This window comes from Tachypleus tridentatus, chromosome 6, assembly GCF_004210375.1.
Source record: "Tachypleus tridentatus isolate NWPU-2018 chromosome 6, ASM421037v1, whole genome shotgun sequence".
In the NCBI taxonomy this organism is placed as follows: Eukaryota; Metazoa; Arthropoda; class Merostomata; order Xiphosura; family Limulidae; genus Tachypleus; species Tachypleus tridentatus.
The window spans coordinates 48,750,631-48,775,916 of NC_134830.1; the positions used below are offsets into that span (position 1 = coordinate 48,750,631).

General features: G+C 33.1%; 1 protein-coding gene across 1 annotated transcript; it reads right to left on the reverse strand.

The window, feature by feature from the left end:
- Positions 1–4,079: 4,079 nt before the first annotated feature.
- Positions 4,080–21,099, reverse strand: LOC143252439 (uncharacterized). The gene is made up of 2 exons (XM_076504541.1): positions 20,961–21,099; positions 4,080–5,604 (listed from the first exon to the last, which is right to left on the reverse strand). Exon 2 carries the CDS (start codon positions 5,277–5,279, stop codon positions 4,221–4,223), a length of 1,059 nt encoding a protein of 352 aa, XP_076360656.1. The 5' UTR covers positions 5,280–5,604; positions 20,961–21,099; the 3' UTR covers positions 4,080–4,220.
- Positions 21,100–25,286: the final 4,187 nt, after the last annotated feature.

Sequence of the window (25,286 nt, forward strand, 5' to 3'; positions counted from 1 at the left end):
TAATTACGATTGATGCCTTTGTTTAGGTTGGATGTTTAATAAAGAATCTTTTCCAGCGATTGTAAAAATAAAGCCAAAACGAAATCTCACCTAACCTGATTATTTCTTAAAAACGACTTGCACATAAACTAAATAGACCAGAGAAACAAGAGGCATGGCATGGTGATTAGGTAGCTCGACTCGAAGCATGATATGTGATACAGATTCTTCCATACTAAATATAAACCTTAAATGTGACATATATTCTGCCATAAGGACCACAAATGTTACGAATATAAGTATCAATAGCCATGATTTCCATTTTATAACGATATAGTAAGCTACTATGTTCCATTACATGGCTTTAAAACACGAAATATGTCATGTACTATTTTATATCTGACAATTTATCCAGAAATTAATCTATCTTAGAAACAGAACTAAAATAGAAATATATATATAGTTGGTTTTGTCATTACTGAAAATAGAAATATATATTTTAAAAAAAGACGTTCAAACCTTTTTTCGTTCTCTAAGAATTCTCTTTCTTCAGGGGACTGACAGTGTAACGGAAATAAATACGACTTGGATTACTTTTAATATTAATTAACCAAAATATTTTCTAGAGAAGTAAAAGTTTTCTCTTTCCAAGAATGAATGAAACAAAAGCTGATAAATTTTATTAAATCATAAGTTTAAATAAAGGTGGTACTTTCTTTATCGTAGGTAACTAATAATGTTCCTCGTAACAATTTCGTGACACATAACACTTGCTGGTAATGTTTCTCGTAACAATTTCGTGACACATAATACTTGCTGGTAACGTTCCTCGTAACAATTTAGTGACAGATAACACTTACTGGTAATATTCGTTGAGTTAGTGACACTAACACTTGCTGGTAATGTTCCTCGTAACAATTTAGTGACAGATAACACTTACTGGTAACGTTCCTCGTAACAATTTAGTGACAGATAACACTTACTGGTAATATTCTTCGTAATGAGTTAGTGACACATAACACTTACTGGTAACGTTCCTTGTAACAATTTAGTAACAGATAACACTTACTGGTAACGTTCCTTGTAACAATTTAGTGACAGATAACACTTACTGGTAATATTCTTCGTAATGAGTTAGTGACACATAACACTTACTGGTAACGTTCCTTGTAACAATTTAGTGATAGATAACACTTACTGGTAATATTCTTCGTAACTTAATGACACATGACACTTACTGGTAATGGTCCTTGTAACAATTTAGTGACATGTAACACTTCCTGGTAATGTTCTTCATAAAACGTTAGGGATAAATAGCACTTACTGCTAATATTCCTCGTAACAATTTAGTGACATATAACACTTACTAGTAATGTTCTTCGTAACAAGTTAGTGACGCATGAAACATACTGATAATGTTCTTCGTAACAAGCTAGTGACACATAACACTTGCTGGTAATGTTCTTGGTAATAAGTTAGTGACACATAAAACTGATTGATAATGTTCCTCGTAACAAGCTAGTGACATATAACTTTTCACTGCCTTCTAACAGGTCCAGCGTGACAAACTTGTTTTTTTATTACCGTCAATATCTTACATCGTAAAGGAAATCCTTAGTGCGTGACAATAGTCAACTAGTGTTATTTATTTTACTGTATAAATAATTCTGACACTAGTGAACAAGTGATATTTATTTTATAGTATAAATACATCTGACAATAGTGAACTAGTGACATTTATTTAAACTGTATAAGTACATCCGATAATCGTATACTAATGATATTTATTTAAACTGTATAAATACATCTGAGAACAGTGTACTAGTGGTATTTAGTTAAACTGTATTAATACATCTAGCAATAGTGTACTAGTGACATTTATTTTATTGTATAAATACATCTGACAATACTAGTGATATTTATTTAAACTAGTGACATTTATTTTAGTGACAATTATTTATTGTATACATCTGACAATAGTGAACTAGTGACATTTATTTTATTGTATAAATACATCTGACAACAGTGTACTAGTGATATTTATTTAAACTGTATAAATACATCTGACAATAGTGTGCTAGTGACATTTATTTTATTGTATAAATACATCTGACAACAGTGTACTAGTGATATTTATTTAAACTGTATTAATACGTCTAGCAATAGTGTACTAGTGACAATTATTTTATTGTATAAATACATCTGACAATAGTGAACTAGTGACATTTATTTTATTGTATAAATACATCTGACAACAGTGTACTAGTGATATTTATTTAAACTGTATAAATACATCTGACAATAGTGTACTAGTGATATTTATTTAAACTGTATAAATACATCTGACAATAGTGTGCTAGTGACATTTATTTAGACTGTATAAATACATCTCACAATAATGACTTTCTTTCTATAAACCACTTTGATACGAAATAAGGTAGTTCCACTGATAATTGTAAGAGCTTTGAAATGTTCACCACGTTATCACGGTGAGTTTTATTCCAGGGACATAACAATTATTTGAAACGAAATTAATCAATATTAAAAACATTGTAAGAGCATAAAACACCAAGAACACACGTTGCAACTTGAAACCAAAGCAGTCAACCAATAGAAATAAAACCAGCACCAACACAAGCACTTTGCAACTTTTTAATAATTGGTTTCATTTGCAAAGATAGCTACACTTGCTAGCCGTCACTAATTTACCAGCGAAAGACTAGAGGGAAGGCAGTTAATGATCACCACTGACAGCCAACTCTTAAGCTAATCTTTTACCAACGAACAGTGGGTCTGACTGTTACCTTATTATGTCTCCATAACTGAAAGGTCGAGCATATTTAGTGTGAGTGGATTTGAACCTACGACCCATAGCCATCTGATCATGCTTGGATAAACCTTTTACGGAGCTGACAAGAATTTGTATCAGGAAATGATAATGTGTAAGATAAAATGGTTTCATATTCTTTCCCTGAGTGTTAAATAACTACTTTCCTGGGCTAAAATTGAGTTGGGGTGGGAGGGGCACAAATTTAAATAAACCCAGTCTAGATTCACCCATCTTATAAGTTAATTCAGGCGTTTGACATTATACATTACTATCACGTTTCTAAATAAAAACAACAACGAATGTATTGTGTATCATCACATTTTTATATAAAATTTTTCAAACAAAAATATTTTTCTCTTATATCTTCTAATTTTAAATGATTTATAAGGAACTTCATATAACACACTTTTGTATTTCTATAAAAAATACTGTAAGAAGAAACTTTATCATAGACATTTTTATTTGTGATTAATAAGACAGTATAAGTTGAATATTCTAATATATGGTAAGTATATCACGTATCCTCTTCACAATAAAATGTTTTTTACTCTTAAAAAACTAAGAAACGAAAATAGAAATTAATCAAAAAGTTTTACGCTAAAAAACAATTTCTATTTATCTATAGTATTACATCGGTTAAGGTGTTTGATTCGATGCACCCACTTTATCTTTGTTTACGAAATAACACTCCTGGTAGGGTTTGACTCCACGTGGTTAGTCTGAAGGGGGGGGGGGGGGTAGGTAGCCTAAGCTACTTAACGGTACTATAAATTCTCTATTGTTCCCGTTTACGTTTGTTATACTGCAGATAACATAGAGTAAGTAGTTCAACATCTTATAACGTCACGTATCATAGCTAACAACGTTTGTTACTGGAATGGGTGTGCATATAATTAGCTGCATTAATTAAAAACAGAGAAATAAAACATTAAATAACACATGAGATTTAGTCAAAAAATCATCTTCACATTTCAGATAATTTTCGACATGTTATTTTTGCTTACGGTTGATGGATATTACTTTATTTGACGTTTAACAAATTTGTTGACTTTTACAGTTATGTTAGACAACCACTACACGTATTTCAGAACGGGTAGTATGGGTATTAAGACTTTTATTGATAAGGAGAGAACAACGTTTCGACTTTCTTGACCTGAAGATGACCTAGGAAGGTCGAAACGCTGTTCTTGCCTTATCAATAAAAGTGTTAATACCCATACCAGCCTTTCTGAGATACATTTTTATTTCAAGTGGGTTTCTTGTCATCAAGAATCAGTACATGTCTACACAATAACTCAGATCTGGTATCAACTACGACCAACAACAACTGTGAAGCATTCACACCATTAACAAGTGACACATAATTACTAGTTATAGTTGAAAGATATTGATTAACTTAACGTTTTAAATTTTACGACTTTTTAAAGGAAACTCGTTTTTCAGAACCACTTCCACCGCACATTGAGCCCTTTAAAAACGCCTCAATCGCATCTCCAAGCAAGATGGCATTAAGAACATTCCCGTCATCCCACGATACTGTTGCATGTTCATGTTCTGGTTGTATTTCTTCTTTGTGTATTTGGATAACCACTTCCTCATTACCTGGCGACTGTTCGTGTTTCGTTTCTTCAATGGCTTTGTCTAAGTCCACATTTTCGATAGTTTCCTCTGTCGTAATGTCGTTACTGGGACTTTGTTTATTCGCCATCTTTCTTGAGTTCAACCGTCGTTTCTGTAAAGTGATAGGAGTGAGTTGGAGAAGATCAGATTTCTCAGTAGTTGAAGAATCAACTGACCATGTAGGTTGTAAGGAAGTTCCTTCTGCCACCAAACCGTCACCAGATTTAGGTTTAATGATGGACAATAAGTCTTCTCTTTTGCACACGATCCCTTCTTGTTCGACGAATGTCTTACAAGGGGAAGATTTCTGTGATGTGCTATTGTGGGGTTGAAGTTTTCCACCCTCTTCATATTCTTCCTTTTCAGGATTGTTTGGCCTTTCCTCACTACTGGCCCTTTTCTGAAATAGGCTTCGCTTGCTCTTCAACATTTTTGCTTCGGTTGATTTGTTTTCAGTTTCATTTCCAACGGATAACTTCTTAAGATTTTTTAAAAGTTCTCCTGAAGACAGAGTTCTACTAAAAAACGTAGATGTTTTCCAACCAGCTTTCGGAACCTTTGACTTTGTCTGAGTGATATCCTCGGAATTAGTTTTCTTAGACGTGGAAGAAGACGATGTGCTGACATCTAGACCCATCTGTAATATATGCGAAGTTTCTCTTCTTTCAAGATGGCGGTAAACTTTCCTAGGTGATGTTTCTTTCTTAAGACTTTTATTTTTGTCTTCCTTTTCTTTCCGATTCCCTAATTCTCTGTTCATTGTTTTTGAATGTTTACTCAAAGACAAAACAGGAATTTCGACACTGAACGCTAGAGGCGTCTCATCAGGACAACTCTGGGCATCAGACATGTTGTGGTGCCACTATTAACTTTAATTAGGTATTAAACATAACCTATAATACCTGTTTTTAGTTTCTGAGTCCCCACAGAACGGATATTAGAGAATCGAAAATTCATTACTTAGGGAGCATAGGTTCAACCAGATGTTGATGATTCTATACAGTGAGTGTGACTACAGGAATATAATTCGTAGCGCCATTTTGTATTTCTTTCAAGACTCTAAGAAAAATAAGTCTTTAGTGCACCAGATGTTTTACTGACTGCTTCGCTTAGTTCTAAAATTAGAAGAGACGAGAGCTCTCGGTTTCGACGTCATAATTGTTCGACAATTCATTCTGCAAATAGAAAGAAATGATGAACATGAATTTAGAAAAGAAATATTGAACGTAAAAGATTATTAATCAAATTCTTACTAGCAGAAGTTAAGAATGGAAGAAGCTTATCGAACTAGTGTTTAATTCCACCAAAGTGATCATAAACGTTGATCAAAATGAAAGTAACTTGAAATTAGAAAATAAAATCGATTTTTAAATACATGGGCTTTAATATATGTATATACATATACGAAGTTTGAAAATTTTAATATTTTGAAATTAAACAGTACGAGTTCTTTATTTAAAAGTTGTTCGCAAAATTTTATTGTATTAGATTATATTTTCTTAAACAAATTAAAAGTTGTTGTTGTTGTTTTGAATTAAGCACAAAGCTACACAATGAGCTATCTGTGCTCTGCCCACCACGGATATCGAAACCCGGTTTTTAGCGTTTAAGTCCGCAGACATACCGCTGAGCCAATGGGGGGAGGCAAATTAAAAGAGGTTGATCATACTGAGGTCACCAGATGACTTATCTACTTAACCCATACAATCCGCTTGAACTGCACCTGTTAGTTTAAACTATTAAGATTAGTGAATAACTAACATTAGAGTGAAGTTAATAAATGGGTGACGTCAGAGTAAAGTGGTTTAATGGGAGACGTCAGTGTGATTTGTTGAATGGGTGATTTAGATTGGAGTTGTTGAATGGGTGACGTCAGTCTAAGTTTTTTGTGCTATTCTTCAGGCGAAAAACCTCATGACGATTGTTAACTTGTAAGAAGTGTCAGTGATTGTAAATCTGGTATAGTGAAGAAATCGGTAATAACTAATAGATAAATTGACTTTCTCACACAGGGATTAACTGGAATCAGTTTTACACAATATATTAGTGATAAAATATTTAACGTATTAGGTTTTGAAACAACAAACACTTTAGAAATCATGTATATTATTGGTGAGGATATATCTAACATATTAAGGTAAACAACAAACACTATAGACATCATGTAAGTTATTGGTGAGGACATATTTAGCATATTAAGGAGAACAAGAAACACTATAGACAAAATGTAAATTATTGGTGAGGACATATTTAACATATTAAAAAAACAACAAACACTATAGAAATGATGTAAATTACACTATGCAACAAAATGTTTACTTTTTCTTGTTCCTGGGCAGAAAGTGTTATTTCCCAATTGCTTATGCCTAAAGTAAATGGAAAAGACCTATTTTTCTCTTCAAACTTTGCTTTTGTGACGTGGGTAATGAAATTTTCAAATTTACCCATTTTCCAGAACATTCCAGGTAGATTCAGTGCTGAGTAGTTGATAGAAAATTTTTCCGAACTCACAAGAATTTTCAAGAAATTTCTAGAATGTTGTAGAACTTACAATAATTTTCCGGAATGTTGTATAACTTACGAGAATTTTCAAGAACCCTTTAGAATTTTCTAGAACTTTCCAATGTAATATATACACAGGGGCTCACCATTTACCACTTCAGTTTAGTTCTAGCTGCTTAAGTAAACACATAGACCTGTCTTATTTTATCAGAGATGGCACCAAGAAACTACAAGCATTCTTCCGAAGCATCCAGAAGCCTCAAAGCTCTGCTGCTCCATAACGGGAATAACTATCCGTCTCTTCCCCTGGCTTGTGCACATCAAAGAGGAATACAACAGTGTCAAGACCTTGCTAGAAGCCTTGAAGTATGATGAGTACGGCTGAGAGATTATTAGAGACTTCAAAATGGTGGCATTCCTGATGGGTCTCCAAAAAGACCTTACCATGTTTCCCTGTTATTTTTGCCTTTGGGACAGCAGGGACACTGCAGCGCACTACAACAGGAAACACTGGCCACAACGGACCGAGTTCTCTGTGGGGAGGCACAATGTCAAGTGTAAGCCACTAGTGGACCTCCAAATAATGTTATTCCCACCATTGCACATAAAATTGGGTCTTATGAAACAACCTGTCACAGCTCTTGATAAGGAGTCTGCAGCCTTCAAGTACCTTTGAGACTTCTTCCCTAAGCTGTCTGAGGTCAAAGTTAGTGTCTTCGTTGGACCACAAATAAAGAAGATCTTTAAGTGCACAGAATTCCCCAAGAAGCTCAGTAGGAAGGGAGAAAAAAAAGCTTGGGGCAGCTTTGTCGCAGTGGTTCGGGACTTCTTGGACGATCACAAGGCCAAAATTTATGTGGAACTGGTTGAGGCTCTGGTGAAGAACTACGGCAAAATGGGCTGCAGGATGTCCCTGAAAGTCCATATCCTTGACGCTCATCTTGATAAATTCAAGGAGAACATAGGAGCATACTCAGAGGAGTAAGGTAAACGCTTTCACAAAGATAAATTGAACTTTAAACGCAGCTACCAAGAAGCGTTTAACGAAAACATGATGTGAGACTATTTGGGGGCTGATACGTGAAAGTGATTTACATTACAGTCGCAAGTCTCGAAAAACTACTCACTTCTAAACATTTTTGTTCATTTTTGTATAGCTTTAGTATAAATACATGTAAATCTTGATTCATGTTTTATTCAGACTTTTATCTAAATGAAAATGTGCAAATTTCCCCATTTTAACATAGAAAATAGGTTAATTTCTAAATTTCATTATCCAGGTCACAAAAGCAAAGTTTGAAGGGAATAATGGCCATTTTCTGTACTTTTGCAACATAAGCAATTAAGAAATAACACACATTATCCAGGAACAAAATTTTCGTTACATTGTGTTATTGGCGAGGACATATTAAGAAAAACAACAAACACTGTAGACGTCATGTAAATTATTGGTGAGGACATATTTAACATACTAAGGAAAACAGCAAACACTATATAAATCATGTAAATTATTGATGAGGACATATTTAACATATTAAGAAAAACAAGAAACACTATAGAAATCATGTAATTTATTGGTGAGGAGATATTTAACGTATTAAGGAGAAAATCAAACACTTTAAGAATCATGGAAAACTCTTGAGCTATTATTTTACCAATAAACAATGGGATTGACCGTAACATTAAAACGCTCCAACAGCTGAAAGGGCGAGCACGTTGAGTGAAGACGGGTATTAAAACCCGCGACCCTCAGATTACGAGTAGAGTGCCCAAACATCTGACCAATCTGCGAAGACAGAATAACTTGTTTTTACTGAAGATTTGTCTTTGAATTTTCTAAGTATTAAGAATTAATATGAATAAAAGGTCGTTACTATAGTAACAGAAAAAATGTTTCTGTTCATTTTACTGTTTCGTATTCCATTTGCATAATCGCTATTATTTACCAATTGAATATAAATTTTGACCTTTGAACGTGTATTTTCTTTCACTTTTTTTAATTACGGATCTTGACAGTTCCACTTTAACCTTTTCACATTTACTTTTTTTTGCTGTGATAGTTTTATTGTTTGTAGTTTGTCAAAAGTAATACCTCACAGAAGTAGTTTATTAAGTGTTTCGAACAAACCGCACGTGATGTTTGTACAAGCTAAAACTTATAATTTTCTCGACAGTTTGGATCTCGAAAAAATAATTTACTTCGTTTTTAAAATCCATCGAGAAAAAGATATATAATTCATTAGAATATAACTAATATAATTTATCCGGCTTTCTATACAAGTTATAATCAAACAGCTGTAATGAGTTTGTGTTTCTAATTCGTTGGAAATTCTAGAAACAAACCTATCACTCAAGTTCGAAACTTCGTAATTGAGAAATCGAAGCTCAAATGTGTCGCGTGACCCTGACAAACGAAGAGTAAGTAGTTTAAATATATTCTTTAATTTAACTAACTAAAGTTAGATTATATAAACACATGAACTACTACTGACATATGTTGATAATGAAGTAATATAGCTAAAGTTAGAACATAGCAGTGTATTTTAATCAGGCCGTAGCGACAGATTTGTATTTATAGTTAGGAAATTATTGGTCTTTGATTTAAAACAAACCACGAACTGTATTTACCATTAGATAACGTCAAACGTAAAGCTACGAACCGTAATTAAAATATCCAAACAACGGACCTGAAACTGAAGAAGTCCGTCATCCGTCCCAGGAAACATCAAAGGAAAACCTGGACCAAAAGCTAAGACTGGTCGGATAATTTAACATGTTAAGGTAATTGTTCCCGATATACAACTATAATTTAACAGGGTAAGGTAATTTTTTTTCCGACATACAACTATAATTTAACATGGTAACGCAATTATTTCCGACATACAACTATAATTTAGTATGGTAACGTAATTGTTCCCGACATACAACTATAACTTAACAGGGTAAGGTAATTTTTTTCCGACATCCAACTATAATTTAACATGGTAACGCAATTATATCCGACATACAACTATAATTTAGTATGGTAACGTAATTGTTTCCGACATACAACTATAATTTAACATGGTAACGTAATTGTTTCTGACATACAACTTTTTTCCGTCCATTTTAAACATAAATATCTATGTTGAGAATCAGTTAAGTTGAGTGTTTTATTTTCTTACAGCTCCAATTGACATTACTTATTCCCCCCCCCCCTACTAGTGGTGCAGTGGTAAGTCTGCGGACTTACAATACTATAAACCAGGTTTTGATACCCGTGGTAGACAGAATATTGTGTTGCTATGTGCTTAATCACAAATAAACAAATTTATTCAAAAATTTACAAATTACGTCACGTGTATCGAGGTAACGTGACTGAATACATTTCTATTAGGTTTTTTCGTGGAGAATAGTGTAATAAATGTGTGTATGTGTGTGTGTTTTTTATTGGAAAACCACAACGGACTGTTCGCTGTGTCAGCAGAGGTAAATAAGAGACCATAATTTTAACATTGTAAAGTTGAAGACTTACCGCTGACCCAGAGAGAGACAGGTGTGATAAAACATCCTTAAAACGTAAAAAAAAAAACTTTTCTCGTTCGTAATTATTTATTCAATATATATTACACCGATGTGCAAATTACTGCACTGGGTTAAACAGCTGCCACGTCTATGACGTCACCGAGCTCGATCCTCCTTCTGGAACAGAAAATATGTATGAACAGGGAAACCAAATATGCTGCGTTTGAGTAGATGCTTATCTGAATCAGTGGAGTTTTCAATCAATAGGAGAACTTCGTATGTGATATGGATAAAGATTTGTTTGCTTTAGAACAAAGCCATTTTAGGCTAGCTACTGCGTCTATTGCAGGTAATCGAACCTCGGAGTTGGCATTGTAAGTTCATAGACTTACCGCTACCCCATCAAGTTAGCTGTGCATACATCTATTCCTCCATAATCCCTGATATCAGAAGAAAATAACGGGTTGCATTCATGGATCTGTTAAAACTGTGGCCCACAGGCTTACATGTACCATACACGAGATGTGCAACAAGTCACAGATGACGAACCAATGAAATTAGTTTTTTCGTTTCGCTTTGTTTTTCTAGTTAGGCTTCAGTTTATTTTGAACCAATGTACAAGGGGAAAGACAATCAAGAGCGCCCACTGCCAACTCTTTGACTACTTCTACCTGAACGAATATTGAAAGTTTGCTGTCACTTCTAAAGAGCATCAACAAACACGAACCATTAAATAAACCAATAATGATGTTACGGTTTAGGAATTATATTTTTTGTTTAATCACGAGGTTCGTTCATTGATCACATGATAACAACTAGTTGGTCTCAGCTCTCTGATATTTAACCTCCTTCATGTTGAAATGGCTCATTTAGTTATTTAGTAGGTACACAGTGATTTGATTTGACTTTTCAATATTTAGCCTGTTACACGGTGTTTTCGTACTTGATTAACAAAAATACGCAGTAAAAGTTTTTTTTCTTCTGTGAATGGAAGAGATGTTGTTTTTTAGACTGTAGATGTTAAACTCCTGTCTTCTTTTCGACAGTTTATTAGATTTTCTGGTAAATTCAATCAGCCACAGTCGTCTTCTAGGTGTATTGTTAGACATCAAAAAAAAGTGCTTTCGTAGGGAAAATTAGTAATGTATGTTTGTTATCTCTCAATTCTGTATAACTTGTGTTCGAATTTGATTAATACGCACAGATAAGAAGACAAATTAAAACACTTGTTTCATCTTCTCTAAGACCTATAAACCTGATATCCAATGGATTCAACTTTGTAGGTAAACTTAACTTTTCATGCATCGAAACGCTCATTACCGCTACGAACGAGCCACTGCACCATTACACTCGTGTAATAAGTTTCTTTTAATACGGAGTTGTACGCGTCAGTGAGCATGAAAGAGAGAATGTTTTTTGTTTTTTTTACATACATGAAGATTAAAACAGGTTTCAACGGATCGATTTAAAAATAAATTAAATACAGAAAAACGAGGAGATTGAAGCACTTGCTTATAAATATGTAACTTCTACTAATTAAAACAGCCATGAGCGTTGTATGCTGAGAATAATCTGTCTACTTGGAAATATGAACATTAAAAAAAAACGCAAAGATACAGTGTTTCAGCTATGTTCATTGACAAAGTCGAGTTTTCACTCTAACTGTCAGATTTTCTCGCAATTGTAAATCTAGTGTTGAAAACGATAATCATTCTCAGTCAACACTACATATGAGTGTTAAAAATAAGAATCATTCTTAGTTAACACTAGATGTGAATGTTAACAATAAGAATTATTCTCAGTCAACACAAGATGTGAGTGTTAAAAATAAGAATCATTCTCAGTCAACACTAGATGTGAGTGTCACCATAAAGAATTATTGTCAGTCAACACTACATTTGAGTATTAACAACAAGAATCCTTCTCAGGTAACACTACATATTAGTGTTTATAACATGTAACTTAAACAATAGTTCGCAGTTACTTTTAACGGACAGAAATAAATAAGCTTATCTGTGAAAATGTTCGTTATGTTTGGTCAAAATAGAAGTATTTCAAATTTAGATTATCGAAAGTTATGAGACATGTAACTTAGTGATAACGTGTGACATAAATCAAGGGTTAGCTATAAACACACCTGTTCCTCCATAATCACTGATTTTAGAAGAAAGCAACGGGTTATATTCATGGATGTACTAAAAATATGACCGACTAACTTATAGGTACCATACTCAAGATGTGCAACAAGTCATACATTACGAAAGAACGGAGATTAGTTTGTTTGTTTTGGCTTGTTTAGAGAGACGGCAGCCAATCAATAATGCACACCTTAGGCTAGTCATAACTGGTTGAATAATAGGATGTGACCGTCATTCTTGTATAATACCAATGTTCCCTTGGTGTGGAGAACATTTTTATAGCAACATGACACATACGATAAGTCCTCAACATTACAGACCGAGCACGCCAAGGACTAGAAATGCTACTCATAGTTATGGATTGTATGTTGTCGTATAATTATCATCGATACTGTTGTTATCTGGTTCCTTATTACCAACTCTCTAATGCTGGACCTCCGTATGCTACAGTTGAAAAATAGCTACAGATACCCCTTAGGTAACTTTGCAGGAAATCCTTAAACAAATAAATACATATAATAAACAAAAAAAAAATGCAGGAATGTTGAAAATAGTGGAAATGAACTTGTCAAAGAAAGTAGAGAAACAAATGATTTCGTTACAAATGTTTTTCAGAGGGCGGGTGGTAACCATGACCAGAAATGTATATTTCAACCTTCAGTGCTTTTGTTAAAGACTATACGTTTGACATGAACTTTGACTCAACTGTAGTTTATATTAGTGTCTTAACTAAAATCCAATAGAGTGAGTCAGAGACTGTGTCACAGGTTGTATTGCCATTAGAGCCTTAAGTGAACCAGTTAGACTGTATCATGTAGTGTACCAAATAAAGTTTTATCATCAGTGTCTCAAGTGAACCAGTTACACTGAATCACGATTTGTATTTCGTGTTGTCTTGTTATTAGTGTTTCAAGCGAACTGATTAGATTGAGTTGGGTATTGATTATATCACAGATTGTCTTTTCAATATTGTCTCAAGTGAACCCATTAGACTGGATCATTAAATGAATCACTGTATTACATATCGTCTTGTCATTAGCATCTTAAGTGAACCCATTACAATGAATCATGGATTGTATCGCAGGTCGTCATGTTATCAGTATCTGAAGTAAACTCATTAGACTGGGTCATAGAGTGTATCAAAGATTGTCTTATCATTAGTGTCTCAAGTGAACCCACTATACCTGTGAGGGATTGTATCATTGGTCATTTTATCATCAGCGTCCCAAATTAACCAATTAGACTAGGTCATGGAGTGTCTCAAAGATCGTCTTGTCTTTACTTTCTGAAGGGAACCAATTAGACTGGATCATGGAGTGTCTCAAAGTTCGTCTTGTCACTAGTGTCTGAAGGGAATGCTTTACACTGGTCGATTGATTGCATTTCGAGGAACGTTAACATATCACAATTTTAGGAAAATAAACCTTCATAGTTCTTGACACTTAAATCCATGGCTGTAAAACTGTTCTACATTGATCTGAAGTGACTAGGTTTTTACTATCTAAGTTTTGTCGTATGTGTAAAAGCTTAATAATATGAAAGTAACGTGGTGATACAAACTGCTAAACCACTGCAACTTGTAACATGTGGTTTGCTACGAGTTTCTAGTTTGTGTTCTCTGTTATCATTAATAAAGCTAATTAATCAAACACGAACCATCGAGAGTAAGATATAAGATGTTTATTGAATTTTTCCCGTCAGTTTTATTTGTAGCTTTTTGTTTAGTTTAAGTTCACAATTCTGTTTTCTCCCAATAATCCTTTTTATTTCGATGAATCCACATCGACAACCTTTTTATATACCCATAGCTCTTTTTAACTGAATGTTTGTCAATAATATATTTTGACGCTTAAATATCTCTTAGGACTTGGCTTAACACTGCGAACGAGAATAAACTTTACTCCGTTTGGAAAGTAGACGGTTAAACTAACGTAATGGAAGGATAAATTGATGGATAGACGTAAGAAAATAGAGAGATAGATGAATATCGAGACATAAAAAAAAACAGCACACTTTCAGTATTGATAAGTGACTTCGAACAGTTTCAACAGATCCAAAGTATCAAACAACAGCAACTGATTTCAATCAGTTACGGCTTACACTTACGTGTTTTAGAGGGACGGAACTTACCTAAGCACTGGCAGAACCTAAGCTTACCGATTTCTAGAAGACATGGCTTAACAAATGGTGTTCTTACACGTTTTAATGAACGAGTGAAACCGCGTGGCTACGTGCAGTAAACTTGAAAATAGCCATGAAATAGGAAAGAAAATAGTAGAATTTAACAGAAAATCAACAAATATAAGACCACTACATCATTAAAATATAACACAAACTGTTGCAAATAAAAGACAACACAGTATCTGTAAAATATAACACAATCTGTTACAAATAAAAGACAACACTATATCTCTAAACCAGGGATCATCAAACTACGGCCCTCGAGGTCATTTTTGTCCGGCCTGCCAGCAGCTAGCCGCTTGGAAATAAAAAGTGACATTTCATCAAATGTCCGACTGTCATAACAAAATAAATCACACCGATGGTCGCTTTAAGCTGGCAAACACAAGCCGTTATAATAAAAAAAAAAGAAGGCTGTCACGCGCATTTTTAACCAATAGGAAAATTCTTCTTTCGTCCTTGCTGCCCGTTTATTCATATCGAGGCACGTAGCTATGAAAGCATTAGGATTTCGAAAACAAGTACAGACTTAACCCTCGTCCTATCGACTCGTCTTGTAAATTCAGCGGCCTCGGGTTACAGTTTCAGCAAGCTCATTTCTCTTAGTAGTCGGGTTATGCGCTTTTCGTAACTCGTTCTTAGGTAAGTGTTGTGGCAGACGTACGTTTCAATATATTTTGTTTGTGCGTTCTTGGACCAGTACAATACTTTTCTCACAGCGATCTGTGTTTTTCATTTTCAGATCCTGTTTTTTTTTTCACCCATCGTTATGGCTGCTTTTAAAAGAAGAAAAGTGGACTCTGAGTGTCGTGCTTCAATGAAGAATGGGGAGAAAAGTACTTCTTTGTGGAAACAAAAAACCAGAAAGTTACTTGTGTGATATGAACCGAAAGTGTTGCCGTTTAGAAAGAGTACAATCTTCGGCGGCACTATGAAACAAAACATCTATCAACATATTTGAATTTTTCAGGAAAGTTCCGTCCTGAGTAATTTGAATCTATGAAACGTATTTTTGAATCTCAAAAGAATCTCTTCACGAAAACGTTTGCTGAAAATGAATCTGTCACTCGTACAAGTTACAAAATTGTGCATAGGATGGCAGAGAAAGGAAAACCTATTACTGACGGCAACTTCACCAAAGAGTGTGTGATGGAAGCACCAAATGAGCTGTGTCCTGAAAAAGCCAATTTCTTTGAAAGTATCAGCCTTTCGGCAACTTCAGTTGTACAGAGAGCAGAAGAACTTGGAGAGAACATCGCATTACAGACACGCCAAAAAGCTAGAAACTTCCTATGGTATTCTCTGGCACTGGATGAGTCTACTGATTTCTCTAGCACGTCACAACATTTTCATGGAAGTGCATAAAACTTTGCAAGACTATAACCTTCAGTGGAATCAGCTTAGAGGTGTAACAGTTGATGGAGGAAAAAACATGGCTGGAGTAAAGAAGGGTCTGGTGGGGCTGATCAGGAAACAGTTGGAAGATCTTAAACTCCCAAGCGCTCTGTTCATACACTGCATCATACATCAGCAAGCACTCTGTGGAAAAAACTTAGATATTTCTTGCGTACTGAAACCAGTCATTTCTGCAGTGAACTTCATTCGGGGTCATGCACTTAATCATTGCCAGTTCAAGGCGTTTCTTGAAGAAATTGACTCGGATTTCTGTGACTTGCTTTATCACATGGCGGTGAGATGGCTCAGCTGCGATAAAGTCTTGTCTCGTTTTTATAAGCTAAAAAGGGCAATAGTTATATTTCTTATCGAAAAATATAAAGCCAATTCACTTCTGTCGGATCCAACCTGGTTGTCAAAGTTGTCATTTTTGGTTGACATCACATCCCACATGAATGAATTGAACTTGAAACTTCAGGGGGAAGAATAACCTTGTCTGTGATCTCTATAGAATCATTAAAGGATTTTGGAGAAAGCTGTCATTGTTTGAAGCACATTTGGAAGGAGGAAACCTCTCTCATTTTCAGTGTTTCAATGAGTTTCATGCTTGAATCACAGATGTCAACCTAGAGTTTAAGAAAAAGATTATTGGTGATTTAAATAAGCATTTTCAAAGAGATTTTCGGATCTCGACAGAATCGAAAGTGACATTCTCCTTTTTCAGAATCCTTTTGATTGTGTCATTGATGACGTGCCAGTGGAACTTAAACTGGAGGTCATCGATTTGCAAGGAAATGACTTGTTGAAAGCAAAACACAGAGAGGGTAAACTCATTGAATTTTACAGCTGCATACTTGAAGATGATTTTCCAAAGCTGAAGCAGTTCGCATCTGGTAAGGCATCAGTGTTCGGAACAAGTTATGTCTGTCAACAAGCATTTTCAAATCAAGGTTGACTGATGAACATTTGAAAGCAATTCTAATGATTGGATGCAGCAATTCAAAACCAAACATTGAAGATATTTTGAAAGCCAAATACCAATTTCATAAATCTCACTAACTTTTGTGCGGCTCAGTGAAATTCAGATATGTACTCACTATGTGCGATGTGACAATTGTTTTTGCTAATGTCACCTTCTTTGATAACCTTTTGGTGAATAAAAATGTTGGTTGTATTTCTGTTTATTTTTTATTATACGTGTGTATTACATGCTACTTCCACATGGCTAATGTGGCATCCTAAACTTAGTGTTAAGTCTTTTACAGAGAGCTTTCGTTCTAGCTTATGAGTATTGAACATAATGATCATGCGGCCCGCGCTTCTCATTCCACAAGTAATCTGGCCCCCTGTGAAAAACATTTGGTGACCCCTGCTCTAAACTATAACACAAACTGTTACAAATAGAAGACAACATCATATCTTTAAACTATACACAAACTGTTACAAATAGAAGACAACATCATATCTTTAAACTATACACAAACTGTTACAAATAGAAGACAACATCATATCTTTAAACTATACATAAACTGTTACAAATAGAAGACAACATCATATCTTTAAACTATAAACAAACTGTTATAAATAAAAGCCAACACTATTTTTCTAAAATATAACACAAACTGTTACAAATAAAAGCCAACACTATTTTTCTAAAATATAACGCGGACTGTTACAAATAGAAGCCATCACTATTTTTCTAAAATATAACACAAACCGTTATAAATAGAAGACAACACTATATCTCTAAAATATAACACAAACTATTACAAATAGAAGACAACAATATATCTCTAAAATATAACACAAACTATTACAAATAGAAGACAACACTATATCTCCAAAATATAACACAAACTGTTATAAATAGAAGACAACAATATATCTCTAAAATATAACACAAACTGGTATAAATAGAAGACAACAATATATCTCTAAAATATAACACAAACAATTACAAATAGAAGACAACACTATATCTCCAAAATATAACACAAACTGTTACAAATAGAAGACAATAATATATCTCTAAAATATAACGCAGACTGTTACAAATAGAAGCCAACACTATTTTTCTAAAATATAACACAAACTGTTACAAATAGAAGACAACACTATTTTTCTAAAATTTAACACAAACCGTTATAAATAGAAGACAACACTATATCTCCAAAATATAACACAAACTGTTATAAATAGAAGACAACAATATATCTCTAAAATATAACACAAACTGTTACAAATAGAAGACAACACTATATCTCCAAAATATAACACAAACTGTTACAAATAGAAGACAACAATATATCTCTAAAATATAACACAAACTGTTATAAATAGAAGACAACACTATATCTCTAAAATATAACACAAACTATTACAAATAGAAGACAACACTATATCTCCAAAATATAACACAAACTGTTACAAATAGAAGCCAACACTATTTTTCTAAAATATAACACAAACCGTTATAAATATAACACAAACTAAAATATAACACAAACTATTACAAATAGAAGACAACACTATATCTCCAAAATATAACACAAACCGTTATAAATAGAAGACAACACTATATCTCTAAAATATAACACAAACTATTACAAATAGAAGACAACAATATATCTCTAAAATATAACACAAACTATTACAAATAGAAGACAACACTATATCTCCAAAATATAACACAAACTGTTATAAATAGAAGACAACACTATTTTTCTAAAATATAACACAAACTGTTATAAATAGAAAACAACACTATATACAAACTATTACAAATAGAAGACAACAATATATCTCTAAAATATAACACAAACTGTTACAAATAGAAAACAACAATATATCTCTAAAATATAACACAAACTGTTACAAATAGAAGCCAACACTGTTTTTCTAAAATATAACACAAACTGTTACAAATAGAAGACAACAATGCATCTCTAAAATATAACACAAACTGTTACAAATAGAAGACAACAATGCATCTCTAAAATATAACACAAACTGTTACAAATAGAAGACAACAATATATCTCTAAAATATAACACAAACTGTTACAAATAGAAGACAACAATATATCTCTAAAATATAAATCAAACGGTTACAAATAGAAGACAACAATATATCTCTAAAATATAAATCAAACGGTTACAAATAGAAGCCAACAATAAATCTGTAAAATATAATACTAACAGTTACAAATAAAAGACAACACTATGTCTCTAAAATATAACACAAATTCTTACAAATAGGAGACCAAAGTATACCTTTACAAATATAGTCTATTGTGCAATATAATGCTGGCAATACGTTATGATGCTCTAACATAATGTTAAAAATATGTTATGATGACGCAATGTGGTGTTAACAATACTTTATGATGTTGTAACATCACTAAAACTGAAAACGGATGTAGTTTTAATTAACTGGAGACGAAGTTAAAAAGGGGGTGTAAAAATGTAAATTAGTCTATTTTATACAGATGGAAATAACAATATGCTCGGATATATATAGTTGATAGAAACTGTGTAAAAAGAGAAAATTACATATGTATATATATATATATTTTAAATAGAAATTGGTATGAATTGGTATTTTTAACAGCAAAAGCTAGTTAATCCGATCAAAGACCTTTCGATTTCAAACATGGCTGTTATCCATTAGCCAAAGGGAATACAACCAGTCAAACACCTCCCGCCACAAGGGCTTTCTCCAAGTCTCAAAACAGTATTACAGAATTGACGTCCGTTGAAGTGTCAGTAAAGACGCAGTTTTGAATCTTGATGTATTTATACATTTGTTTTATTATATATCTGTAATAATGTATTTATATGCTGTCTTATTATTTAGCAATACAATTGACTGTCAACAGTGTTGTGTCTTTAATTCAGCGAATGTGTTACTATTAGATACTTTGTCCAATGTGTTTCAAATGAACTCTGTTTTGAATACCTGCATTAGATTTAACAATGTGTTTGAGTTATCTCTGTTTTCAACACTTTTAATAGTAGTTTCTGGTGTGATAAAGATATTTTGTTTTAGGGTTTCTAGCTGGTAACTACAAGGATCAGTAAAACATACAGTAGTACCTCCTCAAGGATTATCTTGTTCAGTAGCACTTTTTCAAAATTATCTTGTTTACTAGTACCTCCTGAAGGATTATCTTGTTCAATAGTACCTTTTGAAGGATTATCTTGTTCAGTACTACCTTCTTAAGAATTATCTTGCTCAGTTGTACCTTTTGAAGAATTATCTTGTTTACTAGTACCTTCTGAAGGATTAATTATCTTGTTCACTAGTACCTTTTGAAGAATTATCTTGTTCAATAGTACCTTTTGAAGGATTATCTTGTTCAATAGTACCTCCTGAAGGATTATCTTATTCAGTAGTACCTCCTATTTTGATTTTCACTTCAGAAAAATTGCAATAAGCCATTGTCACAACTTTTTATAAAGTAAATGAATAAATAAAATGAAAATGATATTCTCTAAAGTTCATGGAGGTGAAATATGAAGGAGATATAAAATAAGGATTTTGAAAACTTAGAGTTAATGACTTTACTTGGATGTATCTGTTTTGTTTTTGTATCACTTCACTTATCTCCGCCCCGAATACAATATTCTTACACAAACTGTTTATGTTACAACGGTAAGAGAGCTGGTTTAACATGAACATGCGTAAAACTGATTAGCTGGTAATTATAGACTAACGTGACTAGCAAAAGATATGTTTAAACGTTTTATAGAAATAAACATGTGTAATAAACCTTAAACACCTGAAATAGTAAAAAATAAAATAAAACTTACTAATTTCAAAGATGTATTTGGTTCTAGTGGAAGGAGAGAAAGTTGGTTTAAGGCTCCGGCTTCCTTCGTGTCACCACCTTTGTTTCAGCTCTGAAACAACCGTAGTAAATCTATGCTGGGCAACTTCGAGACAAGCGCCATCTGGACGCAGAACGAATGAGCAACAAATGTTTCGTCACCCCGATGCCATGGTTAACCTGATAGCTGTGAGATCGGTGTGGAGTGAAGATTATTGATCGGATATGTGTAACGTTAAGAACCTAAACCCCGGCTAGCTCTTGTCTCTGATTATGACGAATGCGCTTGTTTGACGGGCTGTCGTTCCGTCTCACCTAAAACATGACTCGTCCATCTTCCACTGGTAACACAGGAACGTGATGAAAGAGGGACAACATCTGTCCATCTTCATTAATTGCTTCATATAGGAATAAACAGGATTAACATGATAAAATACCAACAAACTACAGTTATGTTATATAAATTACCATTTTTCATGCCGCAGTTATTTTAAGCAAAAACAAACAAATTCTAACACAGCGACACACGATACATATATTTTAAAAACACACGCCGTCGAGCTGTAGGCCACGTTTTTTATTTATGTTTTCTAAATAAAGCTACCTCTTCCTGTTACTATATAGTATTGCAGTTCCATATTTACTGTAACCATGAAGTATTGTAGTACCATATTTACTGTAACCATGAAGTATTGTAGTACCATATTTACTGTAATCATGAAGTATTGTAGTACCATATTTACTGTAACCATGAAGTATTGTAGTTCCATATTTACTGTAACCATGAAGTATTGTAGTACCATATTTGCTTTTACCTTGTGGTATTGCGGCACCATGTTTACTGTTACCATGTAGCATTGTAATACCATGTTTACTCTTACCATGTAATATTGTAATGCCAAATTTACTGTAGCCACATATTATTGTAGTACTATATTTATTATTACCATATATAGCCTCCGCTAGTACAGCGGTAAGTTCATGAACTTACAACGCTAAAATCAGGGGTTCGATTCCCCTTGGTGGGCTCAGCAGATAGCCCGATGTGACTTTGTTATAAAAAAACACTCAATACACACATTATCATATCGTTTTGTAGTACTATATTTGCTGTTACCATGTAGTATTGTAGTATTATATTTATTGTTGCCATATAGTATTGTAGTACCATATTAACAGTTACCATAGTATTGTAGCATCATGTTTACTGTTGTCATGTAGTATTGTAGTACCATGATTGCTGTTACCACATAGTAGTATAGCATTGTATTTACTATTACTATATAGTTTTGCAGTACCATATTTACTTTTGCTATGTAGTATTGTAGTGCCGTATTTACTATTACCATGTAGTATTGTAGCACCATGTCTACCGTTGCTATGTAGTATTGTAGTGTCGTATTTACTATTACCATGTAGTATTGTAGCACCATGTCTACCATTGCTATGTAGTATTGTAGTGTCGTATTTACTATTACCATGTAGTATTATAGTGTCATATTGTTACCATGTAGTATTGTAGTACCATATTTACTGTTACTACGTAGCACTGTAATATAGTATTTACTGTTATCATATAGTATTGTAGTAACGTATTTACCATTACCATTTAGCATTGTAGTACCATATTTACTATTACCATGTTTTCTGTTACCACATAGTATTATTAATTTATGAGCTAAGCTCAGTATGATAAAATAATCGACTTTAAGATGTATATTTAAAAAAAAATTAAAACTTGGGATTGTCTTTTTTTATATTTATTACTTAAACTTCATCGTAAATGCGAAACCACATATTTTCTGTTTATCTTACAAATAAAGGGTTTATATATTGACTTCTGAGTATCTTGTCAATAAAGGGTTTGTTTACTGAAGTTATCCAAACGATTCTAAGTGACTCTTCAGGAAGTAACGATTTTATTAATTAGAATGTTTTACAACCTGTGTTTATTTTGTCAGTTTTGAACTTCTGGTACTTCTGTAAACATCGTTCCCAAACTTATGGCAGAGAGGGAACTGTAAGAGTTAGTGACGGCCAAATCCCAATATTCCATCAGATAAGAGAAAACAAGTTACAAGCATCATTCAACACATAGCCTCTTTGTTTAAATTTGCGCAAATGATATAAACCAATAAACTGTTTTCGTAAGAATAACGTTTGTAGCCCTAAATGTCTAGTGGCACACTTGAAAACTTAAGATATTATGTTTGTTTTGTTGTCCGCTGGATTCCGAAGAAAACTAATGAGGTTCCAAAAATATTACACCCAATAAATTAAATCAGACGAGTGATATCGTATGACTGAACAATGTCTTATTTTTTTCTTTCTTTTTCGATGGTACCTACGAAAAAGCACTTGACTGCACCTTCACTGACAATATCGAACTATACTATGTATCCTCAAACTGCTTCACTAGTAAAAGTGATGCACATGACGTACGCTTTCTAGTAATGCTCACATGTCAAGTGCGCGTATTAGCACAATGTAAATGCTATGTAAGAGACCAAAAATTATACATTTCAATATATAAGTAATAGTGATGCGATACACGTGATGATCTAGTGTCACGAATATGTTGAAACACACTATGGTTAAGTGTCATGAATATGGTGAAACACGTGATAGTCAAGTGTCATGAATATGAAACACGTGATAGTCAAGTGTTATGTATATGAAACACGTGATAGTTAAGTGTCATGTATATGAAACACGTAAGATCACACTAATGGTGTTATATTTTAGTTGATAATGGCAATAAGTAAAGTATATAATAAAAACTATTCCAAATACGTCACTTTGAGACCAGGTTGTAAATACGTCAAACTGAAACTAAGTTTCATATACAATAAGCTGAGACAAAGTTTTAAATACATTAATTTGAGACCAAGTTTTAAATACATCAAAGTAACACCAATTCTTAAATACATTAAACTAAGACCAAGTTTTAAATACATCAAACTAAAACCAATTCTTAAATACATCAAACTAAGAACAACTTTTAAATAATCAAACTAAGACCAAATTTAAAATACATTAAACTAAGACCAAGTTTTAAATACATCAAACTAAGACCAATTCTTAAATACAAAAAAGTAAGACAAAGATTTAAATACATCATACTAATAATTAGTTTTAAATGTATTAAACTAAGACAAAGTTTTGAATACATCAAACTAAGACAGAATTTTAAATACATCAAACTAAGACCAATTCTTAAATACATTAAACTAAGATAAAGTTTTAAATACATAAAATTAATATCAATTCTTAAATACATTAAACTAAAACAAAGTTTTAAATACATCAAACTAAGACAAATATTTAAATACATCAAACTAATACAAAGTTTTAAATACATAAACTAAGGCAGAGTTTTAAATACATTAAACTAAGACCAAGTTTTAAATACATCAAACTAAGACTAGTTCTTAAATACATTAAAGTAAAATCAAGTTTTAAGTACATGAAACTAAGATCAAGTTTTAAATACATCAAACTAAGGCAAAGTTTTAAATACATCAAACTAAGGCAGAGTTTTAAATACATCAAACTAAGACCAATTCTTAAACACAATAAACTTAGACTAAGTTTTAAATACATCAAATTAAGACCAACTTTTAAACACATCAAACTAATACAAAGATTTAAACACATCAAACTTATACAAATTTCAAGTACATTAAACTAAGACCAAGTTTTTAAACACATCAAACAAAAAAACAAGTTTTAAAGAAGCTCTAAGAGAATTATTATGTTTCTTTTTATCGTTTGATAGTTTGTATTACATCCTGCTAATTGATAGGTCCAAAGCTCGAACCGTAATATATTGCAAAACAGGTTGTAGGCTTTCAGCTATGGGATGTTATAAGTGTGACTGTCAGTCTCTCTATTTGGTTAATAGTATACCATACGTATACCACCAGGGCGGTAATTTTCTTCTAGTCAGCAGCAGAGATTGTTATATCACGTCATAAGGTTCGCTGGTGCGGTCTCTTACTTCATGCGTAAGAAATAGCATATGGTTATTAACCAATATACTGTATTCTCTTTTGTGGGAACTAATTGTTATCTATCTTTTAGTGTGGGCGTGTGTCACTTCTAGTGGCGACTTTAATATAGTTTGTTTGTTTGAATAATGATTTCAATTACTTGAATCAGAAAATACACCATACACAAAATACATACGATAAAACCTAGGGGATCGACGCCCACAGGAGTTGCCAACAAGGAATAATACACTCAGAGGTGTAACCAACAAGGAATGATACACACAGAGGTGTAACCAACAAGGAATGATACACATACA